At 37.9% G+C, this 13430-nt stretch overlaps 1 protein-coding gene across 3 annotated transcripts in view; it reads left to right on the forward strand.

Annotated features, from left to right (window-relative positions):
* LOC144369111 (endophilin-A1-like) overlaps positions 1-13430 on the forward strand; it is a 49471-nt gene that overhangs the window by 11569 nt on the left and 24472 nt on the right. For all 3 annotated transcript variants that reach the window (XM_078028175.1, XM_078028176.1, XM_078028177.1), the window contains exon 2: positions 1401-1473. In XM_078028175.1, the coding sequence (XP_077884301.1) occupies positions 1401-1473 (73 nt within the window). The remainder of the gene's footprint in view (positions 1-1400; positions 1474-13430) is intronic.

Consider the following 13430-nt stretch of genomic DNA (forward strand, 5'->3'; position numbering starts at 1 on the left):
TAAAGAAGTTGAGTCAATCAAAAGGACTTGGTACAAGACTCATTTGCAAGCCGGTAAATCTGAAATAGTATGCTTTTAAAGATAGTTTTATACCATAATTCCTTGACAAAAGAAATTTATTTCCTCTGTTTATCCCTGTAACAGTGCATACAAAGAGTTATGTTACTGTCATGGAATGGGAGATTATTAAGCATTGAAAACTGAACTGCAAGATGAAATCTTTTAATAGGTAGATTATGGAATACAAGGAGATTTACACCATGCAAGGCTGATTTTATATGTGTATACAATAAACTATGGAAGCTTTTTAGATTTGAGGGAGGAGCCCTTGATCTCCAATAAACAGATGAAAAAATTTTCATGCACTTGATATCCAAATTTCACTATTAAAATTGCCTCCTATGCCTGATACGTATGCCATATAGTACATGCATGTACCTGGAACACATGGATGCATTTATTTCCATCAGTCATTTTCCCTATAGTGTGAATGAATGTACCATACATGTTGACAAGAAAGGATTTGGTGGAGCAAGGTGGAGGGGATCTGGTTGCATTGAGTAGTTTCCATCATCTCTTCCCATGGGAAGATGGGCCTGACAGGGAGGGCTTAGTGAACAGCAAGTGCTGACCACGCAGAATTTTTTTGAGATAGACTCTAACATCACAGTTTTTATTTAGAGTTTACCTTATGTTCAAGGATTGGTCAAATATGTTAACTGAAGATTTTTGTATCCTTAGGATGTTCTCAGAAGTTAAATACAATCTTTCCTTCTCACACTTGAGTAAGCAGAGTCGATACTGCATTCTTTTCTCTTTTTCTGTCATTTATTTATTTATTTAGTTGGTAGCCGCAGTTGAAACCAGGGACACTTAACCATAGAGCCATATCCCAGGCTTTTTAATTTTAATTTTTTATTTTAAAACAGGGTCTTGTTAAGTTGCTTAGGGCCTCACTAAATTGCTAAGGCTGACTTTGAACTTGTGATCCTCCTGCCTCAGCCTCCCAAGCCCCTAGGATTACAGGCAGGCCCCATCACACCTGGCACATTATTTTTTCTTTTGAGCAGTGAAATCTGCCACCATACGTGGCTCTTCATAGACATCCATTAAATGCCTCTGGAAAAAAAGTATGATTCACTGTCTCGATCTTATTTTTGCCAGAAGATAATGAAGCATATTTTGAAACAAATTTTAGGCAATTACTAGCTTCCTCCTTGAATAAATATGTTTTTCAGATCTTGATAGACAGTCATTATTCCTTTTAGCATTTCCCCACAGTCCCTCACCTTCTACTGCTGGACTTGATATTACTCTATTATCCCAATAGTGGTTTTCTATAGACTTAACAAAAACACTAATGATTTCTGTCATTCAGGATGTGTATTTTCTCGTTTCAGAAAGTGGATGTCACCAGCAGGGCTGTGATGGAAATAATGACTAAAACAATTGAATACCTTCAACCTAATCCAGGTAAGGGATTGTCTTACCTGTATTTAGCATGCCTCCCAATTAATCTTTAGCTTCTCTTTGATAAACATTTTCAGTTTGGTGGGCTTCTTCATCAGTCTGCTTTTCTGGAGGTTCAGTGACATCACATATAGCACTTCAACTGGGGGAGGGTGACATTTTTTATTTTTATTTTTATTTTTTAGAGAGAGAGAGAGAGAGAGAATTTTTTAATATTTATTTTTTAGTTTTTGGCAGACACAACATCTTTGTTTGTATGTGGTGCTGAGGATTGAACCCAGGGCCGCGCGCATGACAGGCGAGCGCACTACTGCTTGAGCCACATTCCCAGCCCAGGAGGGTGATTTTTTAAAGCTCACTTTGCAGTAACCAGAGGATCTGTGATATTTTATCCAACCATGGTGTATTTAACAAATGGTGTGCATGGACAGCTTGATTGACATATAATGTCATGTCTCATGCTCTTATCACTTGACCTTTAATTTGCAAGAGATGGTAAGGAATAAAATGTATGTATTTTTAAAATAAGATATAATCCCAGAAGATGTGAAAAAAGTCGGAAGGTGAATACTTTGGTGAAATACAAAGGGTTTTTGTTCTTCTGGCATCAGAGGGTTGTCTTTGATTCTGATTCTTCTAACCTTAGAGGAAAGAATTGTAATAGAAATAATGCAGCTATACTTTGAAAAGAGAACCAGATAGAACTGGCTCTTTAAATAGGCTTAATGTGTAGCAAAGTAGAACAACCTATATCATAAGCCTCCTCATTATACTTTCTCTATATCTGTTCCTGACCACAGGGTGTAAAACTCAAAGCAGGGCTAAATATATGGATATTTGGAAGCATTTGTTTTTGAGACTAGTTTCTTTGGGAGTTTTAGGTTGGACTGCCATGTCCCTGGTGGTTCTTGGAAAGATAGTGCAGGAGACTGTCTCAGCCCTGGTGGGTCTGGATACAGAGCCTAAGTGGGCAAGAAACAAGGAAAGTGGAGTGTTTGAGATCAAATGACGTCGCAGTGCTCCTAGTAGGGCTACTCTCTCCTGCCACCACCCCCCGCCAGCCCCCGTGTTGCAGCTTTCAATCACATTTTGTTTACCTATGGCAGCACAGCTGCTATTTTGAAGATGAACAAACTATGTGGGAATAACATTCTGTTTTCTTTTTTTTTTAAAAAAACATGCTAGAGATGAGATAATGTGAGGGTGGAAAATATAGAAAAAAATATGGGAAAGGATGGGAACCAGGAATTTAATTGATAGCAGACCAAAGAAATTTTCAAATGGTTATTGGCAAGTTACATAAAAAATAACAAAATACAAGCCCCTAATTTTTACCCAAAGCCTTCTTCATAACCTTTTTATTCCACAGAAATACAAAGATACCTTAGCTGTATGCTTAGGCCATAATATTTAGACAACAGTAATTGGTCAGATTTTGAAAAGAGAACTACTTATCCTGGTTCACCCCAGGAAATAATTGTTTTGGGCAAGAAACTTTTCTCTTTATTTTTGCATAGGATATTAAAGTACCCTATGATTTCCTGAGATTCACACATGAATTATGCTAGTAATTCACAGTTTGGGGCTAAATATAGGGGACAGGGAGAGAAATATGTTTATTGAGCAATAATGCATTTTCAGCACAGTGCTAGTTACAGTCACTGTCTCATCTTTTAAAGTGAACATTTTCTTAATATAAAAATGAAATATAACTGAACAATTTATAGTGTAAAGAATGGACTAAAAATTCACTGTGTTAACAAATCCTCTTTGGGAACCTGTCTTTTTCCTGAGTGTAATAGAATTATACTGTGTCATGGGTAGGTGTAGGGAGTTGAATAGTATGTTCTCCTGCAAACACCCCTACCCCATTCAGGTCTACTCAGAACTTCAGAAAGTGACCTAATTTGGAAATAGTATCTTTGAAAATATAATTAGTTAAGAATCTTTATATGAACTTCCTCTGAATTTACAGTGGACCCTAAATCTAAGAACTGGTGCCTTTGTAAGAGAAGGAGAGAGAGGACACACAGACACTCAGAAGACAACTATGGGAGGAATGAGAGCAGAGGTGGGAGTTGTGACACCTTGGCATAAGCCACAGAATGTCAGGAGCCACCACAGGTGGGAAGAGGCAAGGAAGGATTTCTCCCACAGAGCATCTGCAAGAAACCAACCTTGCTGATACTTTAGTTTCAGATTTCCTGACCTGTGAGAGAATAAAGTCTGTTGTCTAAGCCATCCAGATTGTAGTAATATGAAATAGCAGCCTGATAAAGCAAATGCTATGGACAGCTTCATTCTATGCACAGAAATATCAAGGGCCAGAGAAATTAAGAAACTGTTGCAGTCACATATCCAAGAAGGGAGGAAGCTGGGCCTCTTAAGTCCACATGATTTCTGTTAACGCCCTCCTGCCCCTTAGAAGAATGAGTTCCATTTCATTTATATTTAAAGGGTTCTTTACTTTCCGAGTAGATATACTGAAAATTCAGAAGGGAAACATTGTGAGATTGAGGCTTATTTTTTATTTTGATTAAAAATGGTTAAAGGAGGATGTAATTGAGGGAGATATGTATTTTTAGAAATGAACATGCTAATTAATTGCCAATATATTGTTTTATGTCTCTTTGAGAATTGAATGGTTATCTACTGTCCAGAAGAACAATTAAGACCATCACCAAACAGTCTCAGTTTGGTTTCAGAAAAGCATTTATGGGAAAGTCACATATACAAATAAATAAGTGTCACTCCTAAACATTCAGAAGCAAATGAAATTTCATATAGTCATTCCTCAGAATTTGAACAATCTGTGTTTAATGGTTTATGAGATAGAAATAAAGTTTATCCATGTTTGGGGTTTAGATTCTCCTTGAATTCTTGCCTTGGGAGCAGACACAGCATAGAACTCCTGGAAGGTACACTGGCTATTCAGAACCCAGGTGTCCTTTTGGAGCTGGCACAGGAGTCTGGCCAACATTTGGAGGCACTCAGTCTTTGGGTACAGTAGAACATAAATAATATTCCAGATTCATGCCTTGTTCTAAGTATTTTAACTGCCTTGCTCTTAGGTACCAGAGCTGGGTCAGTAAGTCTGGATAGCTGGATTCTGGTTCTGAATAAGCAAGACCGGACTTGGTTCAGGACTGGAGCTGATGCCAAGTGACAAATTGACATGGGTAGCCAGTACAAGCAGTAGAAATTAATGCTTTGAGGGTACTTTGAGAGTGCCCTGAAATAGAGGTACTCTCAAAGGTGCTTTCTGGGTTTCAGATCTTGTGGTTGTGGAGCTTACACAACTTTTATGTTCTCAAAACTTAAGTTCTGTTGAAATGATGACCAAGGAGGTGCTGATTAATTTTTAGGAATTCATGGATATGCTCTGTGAAAGTCCCACATTTGTACTTGCCCACCTCAACAGTGACATTTTAAAAAGGCAAATCTGATCATATGACTATCTTTCATAAAACCCTCAATGGCTTTTCGTGCTTTTAGGATTAAGTTTCAAATTTTCACCATGGCTTAAAGGGTCCTGCCTTCCTCCTCATCAGCCCTTTCCCTTCCACCTTGCTAAGCTAACAGCTCTTTCAGGTCCAGGTATACAAGGCATGCAGAAGCCTTCCTTTGCCGTGTCATTGTTCTGTTCCTCTTGTAAGTTCAGCTGCTTTTCAGCAGTGGCACATGTCATCCTTATTGAAATTATGTAACATGTTTGTTTGTTTTTTCCCTCTCTGTGAGGTCAATATCATGCCTGTCTGATTCACCGCTATATTCCAAGCCCCCAGTCCAGTTCAGGCAGCCAGCAAGCTCATGGCTATTTGAATAAATGAATTAGGAAGCACAGTTAACAGTCAGTAGCTAATACAATACAACTGCTCTACAAAGGAGAGGAGGTAAAAGCTTTTCTCTTCCCAAACCATTGGAACCACACATACAACAGGCATTTATCACATGCATATTCTTCTAATGGGCCAATTCTAGATGTTTCTGGGTTAAAATAAGACCCATATCAGGTCCATCTCTCTGGTACTTGACAGTGTAACAGTGTAGTTGACACACACACTCTGAGGAGGGTGGAACACGGGGGGGCTTCACAGCTAATTCCTTGTGGAAATTCCAGCTGATTAATGAGGCAAGGAAAAGTGGGACACAGGCACTCAATAGGCCAGCAGTTCTTCCCTGTGAAGCAGAGCTTTCAAGGGTGTGAAACAGATCTGTAAGGTCTTCCAGCTGGGTCTGTGACATTCAGACAGGAGTAGCATAACCAGTGCCAATTTCTAAGCTGACTGGATAAGGTATTTTTAGAAAATATTTTTAAAATTTATTTTTGACTGATGCATAGAAATAAAATTTATCCATGTTCGGGGGCACCATGTAATGTTTCTATATATGTATACATTGCATAGTGTTTCATACTTATCTCTTCAAACATTGGCCATTTCTTTATGGCAACAATATTCAAAATCCTCTAGTTTTATGAACTATACAATACTACTTGTTATGTGTAGCCATCCCACTGTGCAGTAGCACTCCAGAACGTCTTACTCCTGTCTCATTGTAGCTTTGCACCCATTGATCCACCGCTCCCCATCCATACTCCACCTGACTGTACCCTTCTTCTGGTAACCACCATTCTATTCTCAACTTCTGTGAGGTCAACTTTTGCAGATTGTACATATGAGTGAGACCATGTGGATCTCCAGTTCCATTCATGTTGTTGCAAATGTCAGGACTTTATTCATTTTATGACTGAGTAGTTCCATTGTGTATCTGTACCACATTTTTTTTATTCATCCATCCCTTGATAGATACTTATTTAGTTGTTCCCATCTCCTGGCTCTTGTGAGTAGTGCTGCAGTGAGCGTGGGAGTGCCAGTGTCTCTCTGACAGGGACTGATTTCATTTCCCTTGAGTATATAGCTATAGTATAATGGGATTGCTGGGTGATAGGGTACTTCTGTTTTTAATTTTTTGAGACTTTGAGAAACCTCTATACTGGTTCACATAATGGTTGTACCAGTTAACTTTATCTTCACCAGTGTGCAAGAGCCCCCTTTGTAGATAAGAAGTAATTTGAACATGAAAAGTACTAGTACAAATTCTTGCTCTAAGAGAAAATATCATTGCATAAAATATAAATCAGTTTTTTATTTAAGTGTTCTGATGCCTTGTGGGGAAGAAAAAGGCACTAAATAGGCATTGTCAGTTTATATAATGCAGACCACGTATGTAATTACAAATTTTCTAAGAGCTACATCAAGAGAGTTAAATGAAAGGTGAAATTAATGACATTTTATTTAACCAAACATGTAAAATACTGATATAGACAATTATAAAGGCATTTTACATTCTTTTTTTTTCCTGTCATACTAAGTCTTTGAAATTCAGTGTGTATTTTATACTTCCTGCACATCTCAGTTTGGACTAGCCACATTTTAAGTGCTCCAAAGCTCTGTGTGGATAGTGGTTTCTGTAACAGATAGCGTAGTGTCAGAGAATTCTATATTCAACCAGTTTAAAATTTGAAATATACACTACATAGTTTCATAAATGTTTAATGTGTACGTAGTTAATAAATGTTTAATGTTTGCCACCTTGGTTTATGCATTAATATATTTTATTTTCAATAGAAAAATGAAGTGTTTAGGATCAAGCTGAAGACCATTAAGTTATTGTACTTTAAACATCCGAAAATTCATTTCATGGTAATGTTGTGGAGATTCTCCCTCAAACAGAATCACAGATTGGAGTATGAATCCTTTCCTGCTGTAGCATAATTTGTTAAGGTAGAGACTTTTTCACTTAACACTGAGAAATTATTCTGACCCTAATGTCATAAACCAATACAGATTTCTAGGCTGCTGAGAAAAAATGTAGTTTGAACATAAAAATATTATGGGTAGTAGAGATTTTCTCTACATAAATTCTAGTCCCTTAAATGCCTTAGAGGTCTTTTTCCAGTGTATCCAAGATTCAAGTATTAAATTTGGGTCATTTGATTTCTATTCAGTATTTTTAAATAATAATTTCAAATCTCATTTGTGGAATGTTGCCTTTGGGGGAAAAAAGTTAGCTGCATTAGATCTAAAACATCTCATTAGTCCCTGGAAAGATATTACATCAAAATTACACTTCTTTCCCACAGGCTGTCCTTTTAATCATCTTCTTCCAAACATGAATAAATATAATGATTATAAGATATTTTGGTGTTGGCGGAACTGAAAGGTAATGCACAGATCACCTGGCTTTTGTTTACTGAATCTTTGTTCCCACAGCACTGTATTTTCTTTATTTCCTGGATGACAGGCCTGACATTTTCATCCAGTGTCTTTAAGAGCTCTTAGGATTGTACTTGACACGTAGTTTGCCCTCGGTATGTCTGCCACATAGGTGTCTGATGAATCTGCAGCATTCACCCCTCATTTGAAGAATGAGGAATGTACTGTCTGGTAGCCAGTACCTTTTACCTTTCCAAATCCTGACACTGAAAAATTTCCAAATGAATAAAGGACTGGTTACAAAAGCAATTGTGAGGAAAATGTTAAACTTCAAAGGAATAGGGTCTCACAAGGATAACATATTAAAGAGGAAAATGTAAGTAAAGCAATAGGCAGTATAATCCATATACTGTATGTATTGAAAAGGCTGGCATGGTTTCCTATTTTTACTACATCTTTGGGAAAAATATGGAAAGTTAGTAGGTTCCTAATATACTTGAGACTTTAAGTAATTCATAATTTTAAGTCGGCTGGAACTGATGGTGGATTAATGATACTCATTCCCTATGTCTCTAAAGAATACTAAAGCCAGACATTATTTAAAATAGGGTTGCTATTGTCATCATTATTACACTGGTGCTGGGATTGAGCCCAGGCCTCAGGAATGCTCAGCATGTGCCCAGCGCTGTGCCACAGCTGAGGAGCCCTGCACCTTCTGCCTCTCCAGGCTCCTTCTCCCTCCTGTTCACCCTGGTTTCTTCATTGCCTCAAGCTCTTTCCTGGACCAGGAATTTGTGGTAGCAGTTCCCGCTTCCTGGAGTGCCCCACATGCTCCTTTTTGACCTCTGTCATCTTACTCATCCTTCCTCAGTTCAAATTATCCTCTCCACTGAGAGGCATCTGCTGCACTTTCATTCTGCACAGCCCCTGCAGCTTTGCCTCCTCACCACACATTTCTATCACATAAGCCCCTTCCACACATCTCTCAAGTGATTTCACATAGAGTAAAACTGAAAGCACTTACTGTTGGTGACAGGGCCTTGGTGGTCCCACCTTGTTTTCTGCATTTCAAACAATCTTCATCATGCTCCCTCTTCGCCACCTTTGCCAGGTTTCTCAAATGCAGGCACATTCTCACTTATGTGGGCCTCGTCAGTCCTTTGGCCTGAGTCCTCCCTCTCCATGTCTTCTCAGACTCTAGACTCATGTCTCTGCTCAAATGTTACCTTGCATGGCTTTCTTGTACAACTCTTTTAAAATATCAATCCTTTCACTCCCTAAGCCCTTTTCTTGTTTTATTTTTCTTTGTAGCACTTATCTTTAGTACATTTACTGTGTGTTTCATTGTTAAAATACTGCAAGTGGTATAGAATCCTGAGAGTAGGATTGTTGTTGTACACTGAAAGGATCCTGATTTTTTTTCATAACTGTACTTGGAATGTTTACTTTGTATGTCATTTTATTTGTTCAATATACTACCATATTCCTTTACTCTCCTAGCCATTTCCATACATTCAAGATGTAAATCATATCTTGTCACTCTTGCTTACAACTCTCAAGTGTTTTCTACCGAAGGAAGAATAGACTGAGAATTGACACCCAATCTTGTACCTGTCTCAGGTATACTCTTGCACAGGGTTAGGGCTAGGGTTAGCTCTCAAGATAGCTTCTGCTTCTCATCACTCAACCTGCAGTCAGATGCCTTCTCCTGGTGTGGTCCTTTCCTGGCCATCCTATTTAAAATAACCTGTTTCTACTTCTTTCATTATTTATCCCTTTTGTTATTTTCTATCACAATTGAATTTATACTCCAGCTTATCTTTTTGTTTATTGTTTGTCCATCACCCCCATTTCCCATCCAGAATATAATCTCCACAAAGGTAGGAACTTGTCTGTCTTGTTTGTTAAAAAGATATATCCCTCATATATACACAATGCCCTCCATAAATATTTTGTGAATGAACCTCTCTTTATGTCATAACTCAACAAAGGACTATGTCTGTTTTGCTTATTTTATATACTGTTTCTAGCACAGTCCTTATTGTTTAGCAATTAGATAATTTGATGAATAGCTGATTCAGATCACATTAAGTCTATTTAAACTCCACCCTGTAGGAGCCGCAAACCTTTCTGGTAAAATCTTGGTCTGCAGGCTTCTGCAGGCCAGAATCAGCTTTTAGTTTGTCTTTATAATATCTCCTTCATGTCACAATTGATATGTTTCACAAGTAATTGCTTTGGGAAAATGCATATGTGCACACTATCATGGGTGAGATTATTGGATCGAAGCTAGTGACAAAACATTTGTTTTTGTAGACCTAGATAATAGTTGTTCTTGTTTGAAATGAAAAAACTAAAGTTGCAAAATAGATTAATTTTCCCAAAATCATTCAATAGAAAAACCAGAATTCTTAGATATAGTTGTCTTTAAATTTCATTTTGTTTTCACTGTCTTTTTTTTAAGAGAGAGTGAGAGAGGAGAAGAGAAAAAATTTTAATATTTATTTTTCAGTGGACACAACATCTTTATTTTTATTTTTATGTGATGCTGAGGATCAAACCCAGCGCCCCGTGCATGCCAGGCATGCGCATTACCGCTTGAGCCACATCTCCAGCCCTTCACTGTCTTTTATGTTGCAAAATATGAAGATAACTTCAGTCTTGGTACGTGGCAGATACACTCTTAGGTTGACCCCTAATACCTCACACCCATGTAACCCATATCCTTTGAGTGGATGGAGCCTGTGATTTGCTTTTAACCCTAAGTATGGCAGAAGTCAAGGGACCAACCATTCATCACTCCCTTGATTAGCTAACATTATATGGCAGAGTAGATGGGCTGTTTCTTCCATGATTATCTTCCATTGTGAGTCTGTTTTAGCCCACTAGAGCGAGAGAGATTCTCCTTTACTGACCTAGAAGAAGCAACCACCATATTATGACTGCCTAAGGAGAGAGAACCAACTGAGGTGGTCCCTTGAACCACAAGATGGCCACTACCTGGCAGCAAATAAGAAGCTAGGGACCTGTCACACAGACACAAGGAAGCATATTCAGGCAACAAGTTGAAGGAGCCCAGACGCAGCTTCTAACCCACTCAGGCTTTCAGATGACAGCCTGGCTGACACCTTATTTGCCCTACTGTGAGAGCTTAAGCAGAAGACTTCCAATTTATAGAAACTGAGATAAACTGTTGTTTGAAGCTAAACCAATACAGTGTGGCTATAGTGCATTTGTTTCCCAAGCAGAGCATGGGAAACCGAGTTGTTTTCCATGTGAGGCATATCTGCTCCTGTTAATTTTGGCTCACTGGATACAATGCAGTGAAGTAGGAGATAGATTGGGAGTGCTTATCATTGTCTCTTCAGCTCAGGAGGAAGTCTCCTGAACATGTTAAGGAGTGGCTGGGTAATCCATTCCATGTTGAAACTAAAGTTATCTTCTTGTTTTGAACTATGATAGTAAACAACACTTCTCATAGTGCCTGTCACTTTGTAGGAACTCAAGAAATGTTACTCTCCTACCCTTCCCAGAGACCTTCAGCTCTACCTGAGAGCGTCTCAGATGTGTCCTTAGCCATTTCTCAGGCAAGACGTCTAGGGAAAAGTCCTCTGTGCACCCTTTCTCATGACAATGTCATAAGTCCTTACTCTAAAAACTTGAAGAATCAAAGGCTCATCATGTTAGTATACTGATGCTTGTGTATTTTTCAAATTACACAAACTTTTTTGTGCTCCTGGGGTGCCGTTGTCTGTTCTCCCAGGGCTTGCTGTGAGATCTGCGCTGGCACCTTGTAATACCCTGTCCTGAGATGGGAGATATTTGCTGTCCAATGTCATGAGTTTTTACAGCTGCTGACTACCACAGCACAGTGTCTTAAAAATACCTCCCTGCTGCTTCCCCCTCAGGGGCATAAAAGAACTCTATCACCTCAAAGAGAGCCCTTACGTAAATGCCATTATTTGGGTTGCAAGCATAATGATCCAGTGCTGGAGTTACCTGTTTGTGAAAGACAACAGCAGATCTTCCTCTTCCCTTTCCTCAATCCCTTAAAATACTTAATTTCAAACACAACTGAATTACCACCTAAATTTTGTGGGTTCTTTAGTAATTGTTAGTGTGCAAGATAGAGAATTACATTGCTCACAGTGCCTGGAGCATCAGAAGGCCACATTTCAGACTTACAGATGTTCTGAGGTTTCATTCAGGAAAATTAGGCTGTTATACACAATCATCACATTGCCAGCATGAAAAGATGCCGAGCTCCTTGCTACATACATTTTACTGCAAATACTAAGCCCACAATTTAATGTAGCATGATTTTGGGATTTATACTCACTCTAATATTATGTTCTCTATTACACTTTACAAATTTACAATAATTGAGAATTAATTTTTAAATTTTTTATTGTAGTAAAATACATAAAATTTATTGTCTTAACCATTTTAAGTGAACAATTCAGTGATAAGAAATACATTCATAATGCCATACAATCATATCACCAACCATATCCTTATCCAAGCTCTTTTCATGTGTAAAAGTGAAATACTATTGTCATTAAATAATATCTCCCTGTTTCCTCCTTTGTCCCAGACCCTAGCACCTGCCATTCCATTTTCTGTCACCAATTTTGACTACTCTAAATATTCAAGTGAAATCATACAGTACTTGTCCTTTTGTGACCAGCTCATTTCACTTGGCACAATATACTTATGGTTTATTCATATCATAGCATATGTCAGATTTCCCTTCCTTTTCTCTTCCTTTCAAAGGCTGAATAATATTCCATCAGATATTTGTACATGCTGCGTTTTGTGTATCTGCTCATCTTTTAGATGAACACTTGGATTTCTTCCCCGTCTTAGCTGTTGTGAACAATGCGGCTGTGAACACATGCACAAGTATCTCTTGAGACCTTGCTTTCCATTCTTTTAGATATATACCAAGAAACAGAATTGCTGGATCATGGCAACTTTATTTTAATGTTTTGAGGAGCATGGCACTGTTTGGCATGGTGGTCCTACCATCTCCTGTCTTAACAGTGTGTAAGGACTGTAGTTACTCTGTATCCTTATGGACACTTTTTCTCTATTTTTGGCAGTAATCATTCAAATGGAGTGTAAGATGGTATGTCACTGAGGTTTGACTAGCAGTATCCCGATGATGTTGAGCAGTTTTTCATATGCTTATTGGCCATTTTAAAGTTTTCTTTGGAAAAATGGCTGTTCAAGTCCTTGACCCATTTTTAAATTGGGTTGTTGGGTTTTTATTGAATTTTAGGAAACATCTGTATATTCTTAATATTAATCCCTATCAGATAATATTTCCAAATGTTATCTCCATTTCCTTGGGTTATTGTTTTAGTGTTTGTAATGGGTTCTGACGCACAAAATTTAAAAAATTTTCATGAAATCCAGTTTTTTTCTTTCTTGTGCCTTTGGTATCATATCCAATAAATCATTGTCAAGTCTAATGTTATAAAGCTTTTGCTATGTTTTTTTCCCTAAAGGTTTTATAATTTTAGGTGTTGCATTTGGGTTTTTGATCCATTTGGATTTAATTTGTTAGTACCTACCTTGCTTAAATACGTCATCTCATTCACAATCACAACATTTTTTCTCCTTTGTTGCTCTTTTTTTAAATTTCTCTTTTACTTTTTATATATATATGACAGTGGAATGCATTACAATTCTTATTACACATATACAGCACAATTTTTCATATCTCCGGTTGTATACACA

Source organism: Ictidomys tridecemlineatus, chromosome 12 (genome assembly GCF_052094955.1).
Source record: "Ictidomys tridecemlineatus isolate mIctTri1 chromosome 12, mIctTri1.hap1, whole genome shotgun sequence".
NCBI classification, from domain to species: Eukaryota; Metazoa; Chordata; class Mammalia; order Rodentia; family Sciuridae; genus Ictidomys; species Ictidomys tridecemlineatus.